Raw genomic sequence first — 23,702 nt, forward strand, 5'->3', positions numbered from 1 at the left:
GTGAAACTTTCCTACGGATCAGAGCGCGGTCAAGCCAACATGGATCCCTACTGAATGCCAACCAGCAGGTTTTGGTGAGAAAATTGTGGTTAAAAAGTCAGTTCTAACCGGAGAAAAGCTGAGCTTGTGCCGTCCATAGCTGCCGTCGACTTCCCTGAGACACTGCGCGTCAAGACACCCGTGGAGACACCCTTCAGACTATGAGGTATTATTTAACTCACTAAAACACTAGCAACACAATAGAAAGATAAGGGATTTCCCAGAATTAACCTAGTAAATGTGTCTAAAAACATCGGAATCCGTCCCAATGCAATCGCGTTTTTTTTTTTTTTCCTAGTCTGTAGCTATCAATATCCTCAAACACGAATCTTTCATCCTCGCTCAATTTAACAGGGAAATTGTCGTTTTCTCGGTCCGAATAGCACTTTTTGTTGGAGGCTCCTATTAAAATCAATGGGAATATGTGAGGAGACCCCACACGTGTGACGTCATCGTCTGCGACTTCCGGTAGAGGCAGGGCATTTCTCTTAGCACCGAAAGTTGTGAACTTTATCGTGGATATTCTATTCTAAATCCTTTCAGCAAAAATATGGCAATATTGCGAAATGATCAAGTATGACACATAGCATGGACCTGCTATCCCTGTTTAAATAGGAAAATCTCATTTCAGTAGGCCTTTAAAGGCCTACTGAAACCCACTACTACCGACCACGCAGTCTGATAGTTTATATATCAATGATGAAATATTAACATTGCAACATACGGCCGGTTTAGTTTACTAAATTACAATTTTAAATTTCCCGCGGATTTTCTTGTTGAAAACGTCGCGGAATGACGACGGGTATGATGACGCGTGTTTGTGACATCTCGGGTTGTAGCGGACATATTAGCCTAGCACCATTTACGGCTAAAAGTCGTCTCTTTTCATCGCATAATTACACAGTAATTTGGACATCTGTGTTGCTGAATCTTTTGCAATTTGTTCAATTAATAATGGAGACTATAAAGAAGAATGCTGTTGGTGGAAAGCGGTGGATTGCAGCTGCCTTTGGAAACCGAAACACAGCCGGTGTTTCTTTGTTTGTTGTGAAGCTTTAACAATGAGCGGTCAAGCGAACATGTTTCTCTACGTCAACCAGCAAGTTTTTGGATGGAAAAATTGTGATATTAAGTGGGCTCGTACCGGAGACTTGAGTGGATTATGCGACCTCCTCCTGCAGCTGTCAAAAAGGCAGCTGTGATCTTGGCTCCTCCATTTGCTTCTCTCAGAGACACTGGCGTTCACCACTACCCTCCGACTTTCAGGTATGACTTTATAATTTTACTAAAAGACTATTAACACAATAAGCAGATAAGGGATTTTCCAGATGTATCCTAGTAAATGTGTCTAATAACATCTAAATCGCTCACACTGCCGTCGCCTGGAGCCGTCGCCTTTTTTTTTTTTTTGTGCTTCACTCTAACTTTCCTTATCCACGAATCTTTCATCCTCGCTCAAATAAATGGGGAACTCGTCGCTTTCTCGGTCCGAATTGAACTTGCTGCTGGTGGCTATGATTATAAACAATGTGAAGAGCTCTCCAACCCGTGACATCACGCGCACATCGTCTGCTACTGCCAGTAAAGGCAAGGCTTTTTTATTAGCGACCAAAAGTTGCGAACTTTATCGTCGATGTTCTCTACTAAATCCTTTCAGCTAAAATATGGCAATATCGCGAAATGATCAAGTATGACACATAGAATGGACCTGCTATCCCCGTTTTAACAAGAAAATCTCATTTCAGTAGGCCTTTAAGGTATCTTCCATGTCTCACAAAGACCTCGTAAACTGAGTACCTCCTGTAAGATGACGAGCTGCTGCAGTAAAAAGAATAAATTAAAGTTTGTCTCGTGTTATTACCATAAACAATCGAGTGGCGACAAGTTTAGATACTCCAAAAAAGGGAAGGCAATCAATGGAAGTCTTGGACTGCGATGAGGTGACAACTTGTCCAGGGTGTACTCCGCCTTCCGCCCGATTGTAGCTGAGATAGGCGCCAGCGCTTCCCGCGACCCCAAAAGGGAATAAGCGGTAGAAATTGGATGGATGGAGGTTGAATAGGAAGGGTTGGACTTCCACATTTTTGAGTAAGGCGTTTGTGTACAGGTATTAAGCAATAATGTAACTTGTATAAGATGTTGGCAAGGGGATACAAAGGAGGGAAAAACAACTAAAATGTCCTTTATCCAGGTTAACTTTGTCATTATCACAGAAGTGGACTTACCGTTGGTTTATGGGAGATTTGAAGAAGTCCACCGAGAAGCCAAAGTAGCTTCCTGGGGGGCCGCTGAAGACCGAGGGTCCCTCGGCGTCCAAGTTGAAGGAGGCGCCGCGGTGGAGGAACAAGCACACCAAGAGCAGGAACGCATGACACGGCCGGCCTAACGCCATGACCACCACGGCTGCTCCGGCTACCGCCCGAGGACTCGCGAAAGTAGGAGGCGGGCAGGGGACGATGCCAACTGGCTAGCCGCCGAGCTAGCTTGCAAACACAGCGACGCTACTTTTACGGCCGCCTCAGCACAAAAGTTGTGTCCCGGAGAGCTGCGAAAACACAGAAGCCGCCTTCTGAGAGGCGTAGCTCGGACAAGAAAAAGGGCCGCTTCACCAGTTGGCGAAAAGGAAGACGCCGGGGCAGAAGCCGTCAATGTCGGCGTTGATGGAGTAGTGTCACCGTAGGACGGCTTGCCACAGCCCCGAGTCACAACAAGCTAATTTGTGCTCCGTCGTAACCCACACAATATCCGATTATTTTTCACCAAAATAAAAGACTCATGGGTATTAACCTCTTCTGGATACTTTATTATGGTAACAATTGTAATTTATTTCCGTCCAGTTGGGGCTTGCCTCTGAAGACATTACAACTTTAGCCTCATGGTATTTTCAGAATCAGAATCGGCTTTATTGTCATTACGCAGGGTAACAAGATTGAGGCCATTCCATACAGTGCAATGTGTGTATATTTCAATTGTATTCTCGTTATAGTAAACATTTATTATTCTAACATTAAGACATTATTCACTAAGTTTACTATGTATTCTCCCAACCATACAAATCTACTATTGTAGCTATTTTCTAGAAATTTCCCATGTACCATAATGCACTACAGGTTTGTGCATGACTTGTTTTACTGTTTTTTGTTTTGCAGCTAAGCATGCAATATGGATGGACTGTCTTTAGTTGGGGCTCCACGGTGGGAGAGGGGTTAGTGCGTGTGCCTCACAAAAATTTCCCATGTACCATAATGCACTACAGGTTTGTGCATGACTTGTTTTACTGTTTTTTGTTTTGCAGCTAAGCATGCAATATGGATGGACTGTCTTTAGTTGGGGCTCCACGGTGGGAGAGGGGTTAGTGCGTGTGCCTCACAATACGAAGTTCCTGCAGTCCTGGGTTCAAATCCAGGCTTGGGATCTTTCTGTGTGGAGTTTGCATGTTCTCCGCGTGAATGCGTGGGTTCCCTCCGGGTACTCCGGCTTCCTCCCACCTCCAAAGACATGCACCTGGGGATAGGTTGATTGGCAACACTAAATTGGCCCTAGTGTGTGAATCTGAGTGTGAATGTTGTCTATCTGTGTTGGCCCTGCGATAAGGCGACTTGTCCAGGGTGTACCCCGCCTTCTGCCCGATTGTAGCTGAGATAGGCACCAGCAACCCCAAAAGGGAATAAGCGGTAGAAGATGGATGGATGTCTTTAGTTGTTTGCAAAGTTATTGCGGCTTTGCTCTGTTTTCTGGTTTTCAATAAAAACATATATATACACATGTAAATATATATGTAGGCAAGGCAAGTTTATTTATAGAGCACAATTTGTATACAAGGAAATTTAATGTGCTTTACATAAAAATAAAAGACGGCAAAAATAATATATTTATGTATATATATTAGGGGTGTGGGAAAAAATCGATTCGAATACAAATCGAATCCGTTGTGCGACTCAGAATCGATTCTCATTTTTAAAAAATCAATACATTGTTTTTTATCAATCCAACAAACCACTACACAGCAATACCATAACAATGCAATCCAATTCCAAAACCAAACCTAACCCAGCAACACTTAGAACTGCTATAAATCGAGCAATTGAGAAAACACAAACACGACACAGAACAAACATGAATATTATCAACAACAGTATCAATATTAGTTATAATTTCAGCATAGTAGTGACTAAAAATCCCTCATTGACATTAAAAAAAAGAACAATAGTGTCACAGTGGCTTACACTTGCATCGCATCTCATAAGCTTGACAACACACAGTGTCCAATATTTTCACAAAGAAAAAATAAGTCATATTTTTGGTTCGTTTAATAGCTGAAACAAATTTACATTATTGCAATCTGTTGATAAAACATTGTCCTTTACAATTATAAAAGCTTTTTTTTTTTTTTTAAATCTACTACTCTGCTAGCATGTCAGCAGACTGGGGTAGATCTTGTCTAAATCCTATGTATTGAATGAATACAGAATCGTTTTGAATCGGAAAAATATCGTTTTTGAATCGAGAATCGAGTCAAATCGAAAAAATTAATATATTATCGAATCGTGACCCCAAGAATCAATATTGAATCGAATCGTGGGACACCCAAAGATTCACAGCCCTAATATATATATTTATTAATATATATGTGTTTATAAACATATATATATATATATATATATATATATATATATATATATATATGTATATATATATATATATATATATATATATATATATGTATATATATATATATATATATATATATATATATATATATATATATATATATATATATATATATATATATATATATATATGTAACCCACAATGTCACTGCCTCTCGACACACCCTGCGTTGTGTTTTTAGTGTTTATAAGGTGGGTTGTTGTGCGGAGAGATTGGACACTGGACACAGTGGTTCTGGATTGTGGACGAGACCTTGTTGGATTTATTTGCTCACAGTAGTGGTCCTCTCTGGCTCTGGTCATTAAGCTTTTCAGTGGAAAAGAAAAACATTCACATTACAAATGCGTCACGATGCAAAAGAACACATTAACATATGTCAACAAAAATATATAAATCTTTCTAATATTCAATATGCCCAAATGCTAAATAACAATAAATCACAAATCAGTAGTTCAAACACAGTGACCAGAATAAACATGTAAAAAGCCATCCTTCACAACCCCATTCAATTCAATTCAATTCAGACTCTTAATCACACTGGCCAACTTACATCAAACATTTAAGTACAAAAACGGAATTGCACATTTCTTCAAAACACATCAAAATGTAAGTAAACACCTTAGCTAACACTGTATTGCAACAAATTCGCTGGATGGGCATTTTTAACTTTAATATCTTATAAAGTGTTCAGACAGTCATTAAACAGGTCTCACCTTTTCAGTGGAAAAGAAAAACATTGTCAAAGATGGCGCCTAGTTCTCTCTGACTATGGTGTCCACTGAGGGACAAAAAGGTGAGGTGTGCTGAACCCACAGGTAAAAATCAAAAGAATAGCGACATCCAGTGCTCATAAAGAGGTACTGTCTTATACATTAACAGGCTACTGCCTTACATCTATATATATATATATATATATATATATATATATATATATATATATATATATATATATATATATATATATATATATATATGTACATATATATACTATATATATATATTAGGGGTGTAACGGTACACAAAAATTTCTGTTTGGTACGTACCTCGGTTTAGAGGTCGCGGTTCGGTTCATTTTCGGTACAGTAAGAAAAAAAAATGTAATTTTTTTGGTAATTATTGACCAAATTTGCAAAATCTTCCACCAAAAATATTTTTCTTAGTGGAATGTTTGATGTGAAGTAATGGGAACCTTGGATAGGTCAATAATTCATAATAACATTGATTTTGATTCAATATTGTGTTTTGAGCAATTACAGTTTGAAAGAAAAAAAACAACTTTGTTTTATTAGTCAACATTGCAACTTTTTCTAAATTACATTTCACCTTTTAGCTTTTTTATTTCACTTCTGTTATGTTTTTGTTTATTTTAATAGTATTTTTAGAATATGGCGTGGGCCTTTAAAACATTAGCTGTGGGCCGCAACTGGCCTCCGAGGCACACTTTTGAAACCCCAGCTATAGATAATAAAAAATTGGCGACGCATGCGCGTTTGTTATAACTATCTCCCCCTCCCTCACGAATGCTGTGTTGTGCGAACAATGTGTTTTGTTTTTAACCCCTTCTTAGCCCTGAACGTACATTGTTAATACACGCAACTATAACTCAAAATGCCAGACATTTGAGGCATTTAAGAAACTCTGCCCTGACAGCTCCGCAAAAGTGGACATGTCCGGTGATAGAGCACCGGACATGCTAACAAAAGGAAACATGTCCGGTGCTAGCGGAGACCGGGCTAAATGCCTCAAATGTCCGGCATTTTGAGTATTGTTTACGCTACTTAATATATCTGGAAACTCGTTCGGTTCACCTCCGCACCGAACCGAAACCCACGTACCGAAACGGTTTAATTAATTTAAAACCTCTTCTCACTCCTGCGCTTACCAAAGGCATGCGGTAAAAGTAAGCATGCACTAATTATTTTAAAACCTCTTCTCACATCGGCACTTACCAAAGGTATGCAGTAAAAATTTGAGTGTGATGTAAGCTTGGACTTTAAATCCTACTGAATACCTCTTAATCAGGGGCGCTCACACTTTTTCTGCAGGCGAGCTACTTTTCAATTGACCAAGTCGAGGAGATCTACCTCATTCCTATTTATAATTTATATTTATTTATTTATGAAAGAGACATTTTTGTTAACAAGTTAATGGTGTTTAATGATAATACAAGCATGTTTAACACACATAGATTCCTTTCTTTCATGAAGACAAGAATATAAGTTGGTGTATTTGATTCTGATGACTTGCATTGATTGGAATTAGACAGTGGTGCTGATAACGTCCGCATTTTCAAATGGAGGGAAAAAAAAGTCCTCCTTTCTGTCCAATACCACATGAAAGTGGTTGGATTTGGCATCTCATTTGTCCAACTTGCATACTCGTTTTTAAACACTTTGTTATGAGAGTAGCATATGTGTGTGGCCCTTTAATGTCTGGCAGCAGGTGAGTGACGTCAGTGACTGTGCGGGTGGGCAAGCAAGTGAGAAAGCGGTCGCTGAGGGCGGGGGAGAAATACATTGGCATCAAACTCCGTAGCTTGCTAGCTTGTGCACGCTAGCTTTCTGAGACTCTTATTTTGTTAGCACAGGCAGGATGAAACAGGTCTTTTATGGTGAAGACAGGAACTGTGCAGTCGGTCTTTAGAGTTTTGACAGTAGGTATGAAGTCTCTAGAAATAAAATGTGTTTCTCTGCGTCCGCCCTGTTAGTGATTTTTTTCTTAAATATGAGCTCGCAGCAGCCAGCGTCATCTCACAAGATCCTCGGGTGCCGAGAATGTCAAACAACTGACGAAAGTGAAGTCTTGGTATGATTGATGATTGCTCATTTTTATGTCTATTTTTTAATGCCTGGCTTGAGATCGACTGACACACCCTCCGAGATCGACCAGTCGATCGCGATCGACGTAATGCCCACTCCTGCTCTTAATCTTCTTCTCTTTATGCAATTTCAAATTACCGGTATTGAAATCAGCCTCCTCCATTTTGAAAATGATGACGGGGGAAGTGTCACTCGTGACGTCACGAGTTTGACCAGGCGGTAATACTAAGCATGCGCTAATTATTTTGGGAAGCGAGTTTGACCCGGCAGGAATTCAAGGCAAGCGCATACTATATGCCCTGCGGCAATTCAAGGGAATACGGTATATATATATATATATATATATATATATATATATATGTATGTATATATATATATATATATATATATATATATATATATATATATATATATATATATATATATATATATATATATATATATGCTGTATATAAAATGAATGATTAATTAATAAGTCCTTCTTTAGCTGCTGCCCAAGTTTTATCATATATTACTACCTTTGCATAAGTCAATGTTTACTTTTGTATGCCCAATAAATCAACACAAAATCCGTACTTTGGAGCAATGTGTTCACGACTCTACTATTTGGTTTGTTAGCTTCCTGTCGCAGCCGAGCGATGACGGTTGAGGTTGAAGGAAGAGTTGTTTAAAATTGTTTACTAGAAAATGTCCAATGCGTTGCAACAATGAGCCTTATTGCATTGTTGCAGTTCGATTATTTTTGTACTTTTGCTAGACGAGCGTATGAAGTGGGCGGCTGTGTGTGCTCTGGGGGCCGGGGTGTGGCCGCAGTGTCTAGAGCGAATGAGAGGCTTAAGAGAGGGAGGCAGAGGCGTGCATGCGTGTTCAGGGGTCAAAGTGCTGGCCTGATTGCGGGTCTGTTCTCTGGGTGAGGTTGTCACTGATCCCAAAGATCGACGTTGCGTTTGACGGGTTGAAGACCCCTGTTTTAAAGCAGTACTGTTACGGCGCACACGCATTCTGCCTTTCCCTCTGCTGCGGGAGCACTTAGATGCTTTGCTGTGAGCACAGCAGGGCATGCCCCAGCACGCAGACCAGCAGGAGGAAATCTGCAATCAGCACACCAGGTATGGATGAAGAGCAGCAGCATAAAGGCTCACTCAGCAGACTACCCTATGCCGGAACGTACTGTAGCCTTTGTCTCAGTAAGCTTTGCGTCTCTGGCTCCTCTCCTGTGTCTGCTCTCCTTGTTCCCTTGTTACAAGTACTTACCTGTCCCTACTGTTTCTTGTTCCCGCAGTTGTCTCCGTTGTCTCAGAAGTGAGCCGTGCGCCTCACACTCTGGATCTCCCCCAGGACCTTGACTGCCTTCCTCAATCCTCGACTATCCCCGTTTTCGGACACGGACCTTTGGAGGTCTCTCTCCAGCCCCACGGACATCGCTTGGATCACAGACCTTTTTTGCTTAGCCCCTTTGGACTTGTTTGCCTCCACAACCAACACGCACTTACAGCAACCTCCGGTAAATACTGTCTAGTTAAATTCTACACATAATCTCGCCTGTGCACTTATAGTAGCATACACACTCCACGTATTCATCAAGAGCTCAATAAAACCCATTGAGCTAGACCTCCTGTTGTTGTGCCATCTCCTTCCCCCTAGTCTACTTAAATACTTTAGTACTTTTACTTAAGGAATATTTTTGACTACTCTATTTTTATTGTTATTGAGTTAATATTTGCAAGAAATATTTGCACTTTTTCTAAAGTAATTTACATTGTCCCACAGCTATACACAAAACAGGTCTTTTACCATAGCTTTGTATTTTATTTCTGTTTTTGGATGCAGGAATGAATTGTGGCAACACCATGTCGCCAAGACAACAGGAAGTGAAGTTTGCTACAGGAAATACATTGTGGTTGTGTATATAAGGTTGGCCAGCAGCACAGAATGCATTTTTCAAGCTGACACACAACATTGTGTGTCTTGTGTGATGATATGTGATGATTAATTAGCAGTGTACTTCTACTATAGATATAGCCCTTTGCTGATAGGTAATTTCCCTCCACCATGATACAATATGTTTACTATTGGACAGTCAGACACAAGGTTCACTATTGGCTTCATAAAAAAATAATTCAGCTTCTAAAAGAAATTCCCATTAGGCCATGGTCTGGAATCATTCTGAAGGTTCACAAAATTTTAGTCGCTACGGAAACAGCCTGAGAAGACAAGCAAAACAAGGATTGGGTGATCAGACCGGATTAGTCTCAGCAGCAGAGGCGTGGGTTACCTAATTGGACCAGGACATGCTGATGAGGGCGGGGCTTTCATCAACATATTCAGACCTGGCAGCCCTGCGTCTTCTCTTTGCAGCACCACCACAACTCTGAGACAAAGTGTTGGGATAGGTCAGGATGTTTGGCTAACATTTGGGAAATGGAGGGTGTTTATGCCTATAAAAATACGGTAGGATTGAATGAACAGAGGTGTGTCTTGATTGGGGTAAGGTGATGTGAGTATGGTGTTATCAAGACTGAAAGATGGTGTCTTACTTTTAATTCTCGGCTAAGAAATGTTGTTCTACTTTGTCATTAGTGGTTAGGTTTAAGACAGGCATTGGGCTTTAAATCAAGATGTCAAGCAAAGTACCGGCTGGCAGTCTCCACTCTGGTTGGGGCACAGTTCAACTTTGCAGTGCAAGTAGACCTCATAGTTTCCTCCAGTGAAGTAGAACATGTTGAAGGAGAAGCTGTTGGACACTGCAACGCCATTGTACATCACGTTCACTGAGGGCTCCACAGGGCTCGGACAACTTCCCGGAAACAGGAACATACAGATCTGATTTTCTGGCCTGCCTCATTAACTAAGAGCTGTAAGTAAACTTTAACTGATACATTTCCAAGCAGTAGTGACACATCTTGTCTCACCCATCAGAGATCAGGTCGTATCTCAGACCCTCATTGGGCAATGAGCTGTTGGTGGCCCAACAGGAGTTGGTCACCAAGTAGACCAGGTTGTCATCCAGACCTTCTGTCATCAGCTCCACCCAGACCCTCTGGTTCAACTGAATTTCTGTATCTAACGTCACAGGTTGTGTGTGTCGGTCGTCCTCGTAGACTGTCATCTTCAGAGTGTAATTCCAGGATTCAGATACCACCTGCTGGAAAACAGAGCTGCACACACACACACACACACACACACACACGCACTCCAATCTTTATGTTGTCGTTTTCAAAAGCAATTGATGAAAGTCAGATGTCTCAAACTTACTTGTCTTTGATTCTAAAGCGCACACTCTGGACGTCTGGCTGGTTATGGTAGCAGGAAAAGTTAACATGGAATTCGTCAAAGTTAGCAACAATTTCAGAGGTGTTCAATCCAGTGACACTGTTCTTGTACACAACCACGCTGTCATTGGCCTGCATGGACATTCAAGAGTTCAACACGTGGATCACAAACAGTAGGAGTGTCAGGACAAGAGAGACCCCCACCGTGACCACCGTCCCACAGGCGTTGCTGTTACTAAAGTTGAAGGTCACCATATGGTCCATGTCTCTGTAACCTCCACAAGAATCATCATTGAGGTGCAAATCCGTGTATCTGAAGCCTTTTTCCTCCAGGAGACAACCAACCAGAGTGATTGAACCAGTGTTGTTCATGCAGACCGCCGGATCACCTGTGGATCAGAACACCTTTGTTTTGTCACTTCTTGTACCATGTGGGACAAACCCCTCAGTCTTACCTAAAGTGTCATTGGACCTGAAGTCGGAAGCAAAAATGGCTCGACAGAAGCAGTTGATTTGACCGTTGATGCCGTCAGCGCAGAACTCGTGATCAACACAGCGTGTGTCATTGCAGAAGGCCTGAGGGGCAGCTGGAACACAAACACATCAGCACCATTAGAATCATGAGACTCTCTGTTGTGATTTAACTTGATCAATGTGTTTTAATGAGACAGGGGGTTTACGGCAGTTGGCATCCTTTCTCCAGTCGTCCAACATGTGGTCCTGTTTCAGGCTGCAGGCGTGGGCGTAGGCCTCCAGAAATTCACACCTGAGGCCGTCCACATCTGGATAATGACACAGCGTATAGTTGCAGGCGGAAATGTACGGCTTGGGGTCAATAACCGTGTGACAGTCGGTGAAGTCGTAGCCGTTTAGGACTTGACAGCTGAAATGAAGGTGGAAGGAGGCAAGGTCAAGACAGAATAGAAGCTGCTTGTGTTGTGGAGTGTTTCTGCTCACTGTTCAGTCACTGTGGTGCAATTGATGGATTCGTCAGCCGGCTCACTGTACTGCATCTCACAGCTAGGTAGAGAACACACAGCGGGGGGTGGTTACAAAAAAAACACACACATTTGATATTCATGATGTTGCGGTCAGCAGGATGCTGTAGTGACGAAGTCTCACCCCGCAGAGCTGAAATCATTCGACTTCATGACACTCAAAGCCACGCTGGAGTTTACACAAAGTCCGTCGGAATTTTCAGTTATGTTTTTTTCAGTTTCTGTTGAGAAGTTTGAAAGGAGATCACTTTGAACTGAGTCACTAAAAATAAAAGTCAACCTTTTCAAAAGTTCTGTCTGGTTTTTATTGGTTGGAAGATTAAGGGCCTGATTTACTAAGTTTGCGTGTACTAAAACACATGCAAACCTGATAACATACGCAAAGCTGATCTACTAAACGTGTGTAAAGTGGATTACGTCTGTTAAGTGCGCAGATTAAGGCATGCAATACATTTTGCGTCTCGGTCTTCATTAAGATAAAAAATATATGCTGATCATCAAAACGCTCACAATACTGGTGGGAAAAAATGCAAATATTATTATAGAGCACACTCAATGTGATTTATAAACACTCATCACAATCATTTGCGAGCACTATTTTGGGTTTTATTTAGCACGTGTGGGAAGGACGTGCGCATTGATGGTTCCGCACACGGCTGCAGATTTAGTGCAGCCAGAATCCTCTGTCCTACGTGTGAGTGTCAACATTTTGGACTGACAGTAATAAAAAATATTAGACATATCGGCCATTCAACAATTTCATTTCATAATTATATTCCTGCTGGAAGACTTCAAGTATCAGTAGGGTGGAAAAACAAGTTGCCTCTGTTTTGAAGCTATAATCATATAGCTCTGATTTATGACACCAAAAGCCTTCCGAAGCTTGCAATTAAATAGATATGATCAAAATAGTATCAATCTCACGGAGATTCCCGAGCCATTTTTTGAGTTAATGAACAAGCCAATCGCGTCATCCATGATGTAGCAGGAGGAACCACACATCCCTTCCCCATCAACAACAATGCTAATCAAGCAGACTTTGTGAGAGCCAACAGCGATTACTTTGGGAAAAACTATCACTGAGAACCTTATATTTTTGAGCCCGAACGCAAAGAGGATGAGCGGTATTTTTACATACTTTGCAAATACTAAATACAATTGGATATGGTTGAATGGATACAATGAAACATATATTAGCAGATACAGTCAACTTGTTTTTCAGTTGACTGGTACTTTAAGGGGCTGAATGAAATTAATTCAATTGATGCGTTTTGGTATCTGCTGGCGATTTTAATGTTGTTTTTTTAATTAGGTATAATATCACTATAATATATCGCCAACTTAAAAATATGTATTTCATTTTGCATTTTCTTACATTGGAGTGATTCCAGAGGCATGAATGCGCTGGTAATGCGATCCACAGCCTCGCGCACAGATTGAAGTGTCAGTGTGCATATGTTTCTGTTGTCTAGATCAGGCCTGGACAATTATTTTGACTCGGGGGCCACATTTAGCGAAAAAAATTGTGTCTGGGGGCTGGTAAATCTATTTTTAGGAACACAAATACAAAACCTTACAATAATGTCTGATTCAATGCTAAAAACGTTATGACAGATCGCCTTAAAAAACAATGGAATTTTACAGTTTTCTATGAAGGATAAAACACTGAGCATTGACAGAATATGAACATCACACCCCCTTTTCGATCGACACATTTTACAGTCAAGTGAAACGCCACAAAAATGCAACATACAGTAAAATATGAACACAAAGGGTACAAAAAAACCCACCTACAATTTGATATATCTGATACATCACTAAACTTTACAACTTTGTTGTGAAAGTCTCCTTCCGTGTTCGTGGAAACGCTTCCCGCCCACACTGTTTGGCGGCTCGTCTGAGCTGCTGTGACATAGATCACCATAGTAACTAATTAGATGACCATCACAACTAATTAGATTACCATAGTAACTAATTAGATTACCATAGTAACTGGTATATAATCCAAAAGCGAAGATTCCAACCATTAAAATACTTTGTATAGTTCAAGACTTACAAAGTGGTTCGAAAACATGACTGCACATCATAATGGCAGCTACACTTTCCATCTTAAATATCTAAAAAAAAGTATTTATGAATGTCCTGCGAGCCAGATAAAAAGCTTAACGGGCCGCATGAGACCCCAGGGCGTTAATTTGCCCAGGACTGGTCTAGATTGCGATTCAGAAAAGGTGTTACGGATTTTAGATGTGTGCTGCTGGTTCAACGCATCGCACAAAGGTAGGTGCGTGATAACATGAATGTGCAACAAATGAACGTCTTTGTGGTAAAAATCCTGTATGCACGAAATATCTTCATTTGAATAAGGCGGTCTGCACCACACACGCAGTTTTAGTAGATCACACCCAGTAATAATACATGCTATTTAGTTTTTTTGCACACGCCGTTTTTAGCTGGGTATTTGGATCTTAGTAAATCAGGCCATAAGTGGAGGCCCTCAAAGCTGGGAATGAGGAGAATATTACCTGCCAACATCCATGGATGTGTTAGGAGGATCTGAGCTGTGTCTCCGTTAAAAAAGACAGTAATGTTGTAGTCAGACTGATAAATGGTGACTGTGACTCCAGTCTGGTCCTGGTGGAGGTCCAAACCTTCATGCTCTTCAACCACACTGCTGACGTTCACATAGGTGTTGTTCACCTGCATCCCAAACACTGGCTCAGACACACTCAACATCCTCTCTTCACAGCGGAGAAGCCGTAACTTTTACAAACGTTTGTATGATCAGTTATCTGCTGACGATGGCGACTTACCAGAACCTTCACACCTGGTCCCAGTTGAATGACGTAGTCATACTCCAGCAGCTCGATGACGACACGGTCCAAAAACATGACGTCTTTTCGACGACGTTCCTTGAAAACGCCCACCACGTAGACGCTTGAATTTGAGAACAAAGTGTAGGCGCAGCGATCATCCACGGAGGTGGAGTTGTCCGAGTAATCGATGATTGTGGAGCCAGTCACAGTGCAGATGGCACCTTGCACACAGCTGACGGGCAGAGGCGATACAGCATGATTAGCAACAACGCAACACAGTCATGGCAAAAGCAAAAGAAAATAGGAAATCAAATAATTACTAGTCGTTTATTTGAGGGATGGCGTCGAGGTGTGCTGTTGCGTTACAATGAATGAAGTTTCCTTGCGAGTCACAAGTAGTGGTGTTCGGGTAGTAAAACACATCTGGAAACCACACACAAGAGTGCGTTAGGTCATGGTTCACTGATGCTGCTAAGAGTTCTCAGCAATGATCATCACTACCTTTGTATCTGCAGCCACTCAAATCCTCGAAGAATGGAGTTGAACCTGTGAGGTTAAAGCTATCCATTTCCACTCCGTTTAGCAAGGTAAATGCACGTTCGACCTGCCGGGAAGGTGTGGGTGAGTTAACCGACCATGTAGGACCAGCCAGATAATGACTTTATAGTCGTTTTTCATCACGTCCATGTCCTTACCGGGTTAGATGTGTCCTCAAGATTAAAACGAACAGCTTGTTGATCTCCAAACTGCCGGAAAACGATGATGATCTAAGGTAAGATATGTGATCGTTAGACTCCATCCGTGACGATATTTTACTCCTGCTTGCGACAAAGATACAAAAGTGTTGGATTGTGAGGGAATCTGTGCGTGGCCCCTCTTGGGTCACCCGCACAAGATTGGGGTGTGTCAGAGAAACTGTAAGAGTCAAGAAAAGGCACCGGGTGGAGCCATTTCACAATTCCCCTCAACTTCCTTGTTCCCAGCATCCCTCGCTGTGAATATGACAGCTGCTTTAGTTAAGTTTGGTGTGTTCCCATCTAATCATTTTCTACCGCTTATCCCTTTCGGGGTCGCTGGAGCCTATCTCAGCTACAATCGGGCAGAAGGCGGGGTAGACCCTGGACAAGTCGCCACCTCATCGCAGGGCCAACATAGATCGACAGACAACATTCACACTCACATTCACACAATAGGGACCATTTAGTGTTGCCAATCAACCTATCCCCAGGTGCATGTCTTTGGAGGTGGGAGGAAGCCGGAGTACCCGGAGGGAACCCACGCAGCCACAGGGAGAACACCCTTGTTTTTATGTGTGTACTTACTTTGTAACATGTTTTTCCCCATTTGTCTCTAACAGTCGAACTGTGGTTGTTGTTCTGTATAGTGAGATCCCTGCCCACGTTTTACTGTTTGGTCGAGTCTCTAGTGAGACTCTCATTAATGCTGATTAGTCTTCAGCAAAGCTAATATTCCCTACTTGACAATTCCTCATTTGTGCCACAATATTTTATAAAAACATATATTGTGCTGTTTTGTGAAAGGTTTTCAACAAAAAATACTGAAACACTTTCAAAAGTTAAGCTCATCGGTCAAGGTCATAGTGCATTTTTTAATTTGGTATAGTATGGTTTATTTGTTTTAGACATGTTTAACAAGTTACATTAAGGTACAAACCCCGTTTCCATATGAGTTGGGAAATTGTGTTAGGTGTAAATATAAACGGAATACAATGATTTGCAAATCTTTTTCAACCCATATTCAATTGAATGCACTACAAAGACAAGATATTTAATGTTCAAACTCATAAACTTTATTTTATTTTTTTGCAGATAATAATTAACTTAGAATTTAATGCCAGCAACACGTGACAAAGTGGTTGGGAAAGGGCATGTTCACCACTTTGTTACATCACCTTTTCTTTTAACAACACTCAATAAACGTTTGGGAACTGAGGAAACTAATTGATGAAGCATTGAAAGTGGAATTATTTCCCATTCTTGTTTTATGTAGAGCTTCAGTCGTTCAACAGTCCAGGGTCTCCGCTGGTTTATTTTACGCTTCATAATGCGCCACACATTTTCGATGGGAGGTAGATCTGGACTGGAGGCGGGCCAGGAAAGTACCAGTATTCTTTTTTTATAAAGCCACGCTGTTGTAACACGTGCTGAATGTGGCTTGGCATTGTCTTGCTGAAATAAGCAGGGGCGTCCATGAAAAAGACGTCGCTTAGATGGCAGCATATGTTGTTCCAAAGCTTGTATGTACCTTTCAGCATTAATGGTGCCTTCACAGATGTGTAAGTTACCCAATACATTGGGCACTAATGCACCCCCATACCATCACAGATGCCGGATTTTGAACTTTGCGTCGATAACAGTCTGGATGGTTCGCTTCCCCTTTGGTCCGGATGACACGATGTCGAATATTTCCAAAAACAATTTGAAATGTGGACTCGTCAGACTACAGAACACTTTTCCACTTTGCATCAGTCCATCTTCGATGATCTCTGGCCCAAAGAAGCCGGCGGCGTTTCTGGATGTTGTTGATAAATGGCTTTCGCTTTGCATAGTAGAGCTTTAACTTGCACTTACAGATGTAGCGACGAACAGTATTTAGTGACAGTGGTTTTCTGAAGTGTTCCTGAGCCCATGTGGTGATATCCTTTAGAGATTGATGTCGGTTTTTGATACAGTTCCGCCTGAATGATCGAAGGTCACGGTCATTCAATGCTGGTTTACGGCCATTCCGCTTACGTGGAGTGATTTCTCCAGATTCTCTGAACCTTTTGATGATATTATTGACCGTAGATGTTGAAATCACAAAATTTCTTGCAATTGCACTTTGAGAAACGTTGTTCTTAAAACTGTTTGAATATTTGCTCACGCAGTTTTGGACAAAGGGGTGTACCTCGCCCCATCCTTTCTTGTGAAAGACTGAGCATTTTTTGGGAAGCTGTTTTTATACCCAATCATGGCACCCACCTGTTCCCAATTAGCCTGCACACCTGTGGGATGTTCCAAATACGTGTTTGATGAGCATTCCTCAACTTTATCAGTATTTATTGCCACCTTTCCCAACTTCTTTGTCACGTGTTGCAGGCATCAAATTCTGAAGTTAATGATTATTTGCACAAAAAAAAAGTGTATCAGTTTGAACATCAAATATGTTGTCTTTGTGGCATATTCAACTGAATATGGGTTGAAAATGATTTGCAAATCGTTGTATTCCGTTTATATTTACATCTCACACAATTTCCCAACTCAAAAATGAAATGTGGTTACATTTTCACAATTCAACATGTCCAAAAAGAGTCGTAAGAATCTGAGTTTCTTTAGTTGTACACCTTCCCCAGATCTATCACTGGTATTTCATTCTCAGCTCCAGGCCTTCCAAAGCTTTTTTGTGATTGTGGGGAGGCGTGGCCGGCAGACCTACAGCGAGGCAGGGCACCCCGGGGCCGACCCCGAGATGGCGGCGAGGAGGCTTGGCCGGCAGGCCAGCGGCGAGGCGGGGTGCGCTGGGATTCACGCCGAGATAAATGTCAGGTGCATGGATCGCCCACCTGGGACCAATTATATAATCTCCCCTCAATGAATAAAAGGGCGGCAGCCAAGAACGACGGGGCAGAAGGAGTTAGAGAGATGCGAGCACTGCATGAAGAACGGAAGCGACCAAGAGCAAGACGAAGACAAGGGCGGCTAAAAAGCAACCGGAGGAGCGAGCGGTTTGAGGAAAGAGGAACTAAAAAGTGACCCGACCTGCACAGAAGGTTTATTGAAAAATAAACAAAGTAATAAAACTGCCGAAGTCATGTCCGTCCTTGGTGGTCCATGGAACCCGGACGACAGTGAGAGTCTGTCACAGTGATTGTAATTGTCTAACATGCCTGAATTTGCGACAGCTTTTTCAGAAAAGTTGCAGCAAAAGTCGCAATCTTTTTGAGGTTCATATTTTTTTCACTAACATTAAATGAACTTGGGATTTTATGAATTTGTTATCAATGTATTAAGTGTTCCTTGTAACCGTAACCTCAAAAAGCTGTAATAATCCGTTGCCCAGGTCATGTTTTGTTTTAGTTGGATATTTCCTTAGTTGGTGGTTAGTTTAGTTTCAACACCCTTGTTTATTTTATTTGTTGCCATGGCTTCTGATTTTTGTCACCTGCCTGTGATTAGCGGTCAGGACGCTCACCTGCTCCCGGTCACGAGTGGAAAGGTGACTCTATGGGTGTTATTTCTTAGTTAGAGGGCTCTGAAAACAGTTTTTCATGCTCTAACTATGAAAGTATGTAATTCATTGAAAATAACCTTTGTCGAAATTCCTTTACCATGGGCCGCGATAAACAAGGGACGACCGTATGGTATTGTTGTCAGTGTACTCACCAGGTTGTTGTTGTTGTTGTTGCGTAATCGCACTCGTACAAAGCACGTTGATATCCCCGTTAGAGTTGGCAGATTTTCCAGAAACAGACTGTTTGAAGTTGTTACGCTATTTGCGTTGACCCCCGTGTTACCTCGGTTCGCCTCTGCTCGATAAACAATCAGACAGTCGTTTGGTTCTCCATTGACGAATTGGCCCTTGAAGCAGAGCGCGGCTCGGCCGTTCGTGATGTTTATCTGTTGGAAAGAAAAGCAGTGGTGCGCAGGGCTGAAGATGAACGAAGGTTAAGAGTTATATCTGCCAAGATATAATAATTATTTTTTTTATTCAAGTTTTCCAGTGTTTGATGACAGCCGTCAGTTGTCTACTCACAAACAGCGTGTTGTAATTCGTTCCGTAAAACTTGATGGGACACCTGGTGGTGTTCAATGTCCGTACGAATTGGGCAGTCACACCTGCACAGGGAGACATGTTTAATCGGTCAACAGGCCCCACCCCTTTCTGTCTGATAAGCCTATTTTCTTGGGTTGCGATCTCGTCTCAATGTATAACCTCTTTTGCACAATCCGCCTTTTCATACAAAACTAAAAAGGAATTGAACGCCTCATACAGACTATTCTCCATTGATGGCAAAACTTCAAAAGTGGCTTTGGAGCGATCAATGTTGCTCACAGTGTGGACGCTGTGTTTTGTTTGACCCACGTGCCTACGTAATGTGTGTTACAATCAAGTGTGACAACATTTTATTATGTACTGTGAAATGTATGTGTTGAATTCATGGTTAGTTTTTACAAATGATGACAGTTGTCAATGAGAGGAAGTATTGTCTATAGAATATTTCTGTTCCACAAGGCGCGGTATTGGGATTTAAGTTATTCATACTTTATTTAAATGATATTTGTTCAGTATCTAATACATTTAAATGTATTATGTTTGCAAATGATACAAATGTATGTTGTTCAGGAGAAGAATTGAAGGAATTGTTGAGGATAATAGAGGTTGAGTTGCTTCAGCTAAAAAATTGATTTGATATTAATAAGTTATCATCAAATACTAAGAAAACTACATTTATGGTGTTTAGTGGTGCAACGACAAATTGTGATGTCAATTTAAAATGAAATCAAGTGGAAATTGATAGAGTATATAAAACTAAGTTCTTGGCAATAATAATTGGTCTTAAATTATGTTGGAAACCGCAGATGGAATATATAAAGGGAAAAATACAAAATTGTTTTATTTTTCCATATCTAACGTATTCTGTTGAAGTTTAGGGAAATGTTTCTAAAACAAACATGGACCCAATAATTAAACTTAAAAAAAGTGTCATTAGAATAATACACAAAGTGTGCTGATATAAACCTATCACTCAATGTACAAAATTTTCGTATAATATGTTTTTAAAAACAATACAAATTGTGTTTTGTGTAAAGACCAACAGCCTTCCAGCTTATATGCTTAGGTTATTTAAATTAAGAGGAGAAAACTATAATTTGCGGGGATATTGATTTTTGAAATATGTAAAGCAAGAACGAATTTAAAATACAAATGTATTCCAGTTTTAGGAGTTAAATGGTGGAAGACATGTTGTTCTTTGCTAAGGTTTGAAAGAAGCCTTGAAATGTGAAATAATGGAAAATTATGAAATATAGCAACAATTATTTTCATCCCCTAGATGTTTTGAACATTGATGTTTCAGGCAATCTAGTTTTCAGTGAATGTATAGGATAGGCAAATATAAGCCTTGGCTTCAGCCTATTTCTTTTTTCGGTCATCTTGCCTTTTTTGGTTTGTATGTGTATGATTGTTAATATGTGTAATCTGTGCTGTTAAATTGATCACACAAAATTGGTGATTACATGACAAAAAACAAACTCATTTAGTTTCATTGTTGTAATTTGTTTGCATGATATTTTATATTTCAATTCATGTAAGCAGCTTCATGTCTCTGTGTGTTGTCCTTTCAAATAAAGACTGAACTCAACTAACTCGTGCTTCTCACGCCCCAAAACAAGTCTCCCCTCAACTGACTATGGCCACCAGACCAGCGGATCCTCTGCCTGGCTCCCTAACGTCAGCTGGGATAGCTCCTGGATGAAATCCTCCATCTTCTGCCCTTGCGTCTCGCCCTGATTGGTCCTCTACAAGCTGAACAAAGCAATGTGAAGTGGCCGTGGTTACCTGGCAGCAGGCTAACTGCAGTCGTGAGAACCAGGAGGAGAAGGAACATGTTGGAGACGAGCAATCCCTTGACAGAGACCTGCAAGACAAATGTGACATTCCGGAGTCTTTAGCAAGAAGAGAATAATTAAAACGAATTGAGCTGTAAATGTTGCACTTCAAAGGGGACCTGTTATGCAAAACCAACTTCTCTTACCTATTGATAGCTGTTTTTGTTCATTTGGGATCTGCATAAGTCTCGAAAATGTGAAATCAAACCATGGAGGCATGGTGCAGATATTTATAAAACATTTTGATTGCTTGATGGATTGAGACTTTTTAGTAGATTGCACAGTACAGTACATATTCTGTACAATTGACCACTAAATGGTAACACCCCAATACGTTTTTGAACTTGTTTAAGTCGGGGTCCACATTCATCAATTCACGGTAAAACAATCTTCCTTCAAACAAGCCAAATTATTAGGAGCATTCAAAAACTTTACATTTTCAGAATAATCACAATTTCTTGATGTAACGATTCTAATCCATCCGTCCATTTTCTACCACATCGAATAAAAAAAATAAAAAACTCTTTTTTTTTTTCGAATCTGTTTTGTCCAGCCACTCAGACAAATCATATTGTTGATGTAGATCAGGGGTGTAAAACTAATTTTAGATCAGGGGCCACATGGAGAAAAATCGACTCCCAAATGGGCCGGACTGGTAAAATCACGGCACGATAACTTAAAAATAAAGACAACTTCAGATTGTTTTCTTTGTTTAAAAATAGAACAAGCACATTCTGAAATTGTACAAATCACAATGTTATATATACGGTTAATGGTATACATACTTTATTTGTCGTTATTTATCTTTTCGGAATAAATTATGTGACAATGTTCATTAGTCAACTCATTGACGTTAATTTTCGTTCTACCAAGATAAAAAAATTATGTCAAAATCAACTTACAAGATGTTATTGATGTAGTTTGATCATTTTCCTCGACTGGTGCAGTAACATAATGTGGTTTATTTTGCACATATGTAGCATCAGCTACAAAGATACAAATAAATGCAATTGCGACATCCAGTGGACACATTTAGAACAGCAATTTATTTCATTCAAAAAAATCACATTAATTTTTATACTTAGCAAACTCATAAAGCGGGCCGGATAAATCCTATACGATTGACACCCCTGATGTAGATGATCATATCTGCTGGACAGATTTACTTTAAAAAGGAGAAGTGTTGGATACTTCTCTTGTTGCCTTATTTGTATTTGTCTTTATTTAATTTTTGGTTATAATTTTATTAAGCAAAACCATTTTTCTTTTAAGTAATTTAGAAATTAATCAGAGCTGTTTTTGTATTTCATGGAGGAATTTAGTTAGTCATAGAACTGACACCCAATGTTATTTAAAAAGTATTGATTTTGAATCAAGAATCTAAATCGATTCTAAATCGAATCGTCACCCCCAAGAAAGGAATTGAATCTTGTGGCTCCCAGAGATTCACATCCCTACCAATTAGTGACGTTTTCCGCATTGGTGACGTCAGCGTATATCTTTACATATGGTAAAGATTTGCCCGAAGCATTTTGCATGGGTCCGCCGTTGTAGTCCAACGTTTTAGTCAATGAGCTCCTGCAGCAGGTGCAAGGCATTGACACAACGCTGTATCAATCCTTTAAAACTGACTTTGAAACAACGTTGCAAAATAGTTGTATTTGTAAATTCAGACAACATTGATGTCTGATGTTGGATCCACGTTGTTGGTTTTAATGGTCAACTCAACATCAGAACCCAAAATTGATTAAACGTTGTCAAAAAGCATTTTGTTTCAACATTTTGATTGAGTTGCTCAACGTCAGGACTTAGTTCAACAAGTCCTCAACGTTGCTTCAAGGTCTTGTGCCTGCTGGGCCTTCTTTTTATCCATCCTCTTGTTGTGGGGCAGACTGGCTCGTACATGCACATGCATCCTCCACTTTTAATACAAATTAGCGTATATTTCGAATTTATATCTGTCAGTAGACTCCATATGTAAGCGCTAAAAACTATAACATAGATGACGGGGAGAAGAGGCCGTCGAAGTGGAGGCACGTACATAAGATCGCCCACAAAATGGAACTTCTTGAAGAGATGGTCAGAAAGCGGCTGGAAGACGGTCTGTAAAATGTACTGAACAGAAGAAGTATAAACGCAACACATTTCGGAGTAAGCCTTTCAGTGGGCAGCCTAAGGCACACCTGTGCAATAATCATGTTGTTTAATCAGTATCTTGATATGCCACACATGTGAGTTGGGATGGATCGTCCTGGCAAAGAAGAAGTGCTCTCTAACACAAATTAGACAGATTTGGGAACAATATTTGAGAGGAATAGGTCCGTCCATCCATCAATTTTCTATCGCTTGTCCCTTTCCGGGTTGCGGGGGGTGCTGGAGGCTATCTCAGCTGCATTCGGGCGGAAGGAGGGGTACAGCCTGGACAAGTCGCCAACTCACCGCAGGGCCAGGAATAGGTATAGGTATATATAATATACAA

General features: G+C 40.7%; 2 protein-coding genes and 1 long non-coding RNA gene across 3 annotated transcripts in view; 1 reads left to right on the forward strand and 2 right to left on the reverse strand.

Annotated features, from left to right (window-relative positions):
* The window catches only part of itgav (integrin, alpha V), a 62,648-nt gene extending 59,892 nt beyond the window's left edge, over positions 1–2,756 (reverse strand). The window contains exon 1 of the mRNA XM_061879573.1: positions 2,265–2,756. Coding sequence (XP_061735557.1) covers positions 2,265–2,431 — 167 coding nt within the window. The 5' untranslated portion in view covers positions 2,432–2,756. The remainder of the gene's footprint in view (positions 1–2,264) is intronic.
* On the forward strand, positions 1,925–12,075 carry LOC133538196 (uncharacterized). Its single transcript, XR_009802943.1, has 3 exons — positions 1,925–3,295; positions 8,812–10,386; positions 10,449–12,075. It is a non-coding gene; the product is annotated as an uncharacterized LOC133538196 (long non-coding RNA).
* LOC133538191 (alpha-tectorin-like) lies at positions 9,318–21,253 on the reverse strand. The gene is made up of 18 exons (XM_061879574.1): positions 21,174–21,253; positions 19,368–19,450; positions 18,998–19,231; positions 15,311–15,382; positions 15,117–15,219; positions 14,936–15,038; positions 14,613–14,847; positions 14,325–14,499; positions 11,924–12,020; positions 11,759–11,821; positions 11,482–11,684; positions 11,257–11,388; positions 11,006–11,190; positions 10,785–10,933; positions 10,442–10,687; positions 10,164–10,326; positions 9,805–9,900; positions 9,318–9,733 (listed from the first exon to the last, which is right to left on the reverse strand). The coding sequence occupies exons 1-17, from the start codon at positions 21,220–21,222 to the stop codon at positions 9,805–9,807; spliced, it is 2,388 nt and encodes a 795-aa protein (XP_061735558.1). The 5' UTR covers positions 21,223–21,253; the 3' UTR covers positions 9,318–9,733.
* Between the last annotated feature and the right edge of the window lie 2,449 nt (positions 21,254–23,702).

The sequence above is a fragment of the Nerophis ophidion genome, linkage group LG19 (assembly GCF_033978795.1).
Source record: "Nerophis ophidion isolate RoL-2023_Sa linkage group LG19, RoL_Noph_v1.0, whole genome shotgun sequence".
Lineage (NCBI taxonomy): Eukaryota > Metazoa > Chordata > Actinopteri > Syngnathiformes > Syngnathidae > Nerophis > Nerophis ophidion.

What these genes read in the sequence shown, in the direction of transcription:
- LOC133538191 (XM_061879574.1), bottom strand. Translation starts at nt 21,222, where the DNA reads ATGTTCCTTCTCCTCCTGGTTCTCACGACTGCAGTTAGCCTGCTGCCA. An exon ending in ACAACAACAACAACAACCTG is followed by an intron (nt 15,383 to 18,997) that starts GTGAGTACACTG and finishes ATCTTACCTTAG; the next exon opens with ATCATCATCGTTTTCCGGCA. An exon ending in GACCAGGTGTGAAGGTTCTG is followed by an intron (nt 14,500 to 14,612) that starts GTAAGTCGCCAT and finishes TTTGGGATGCAG; the next exon opens with GTGAACAACACCTATGTGAA.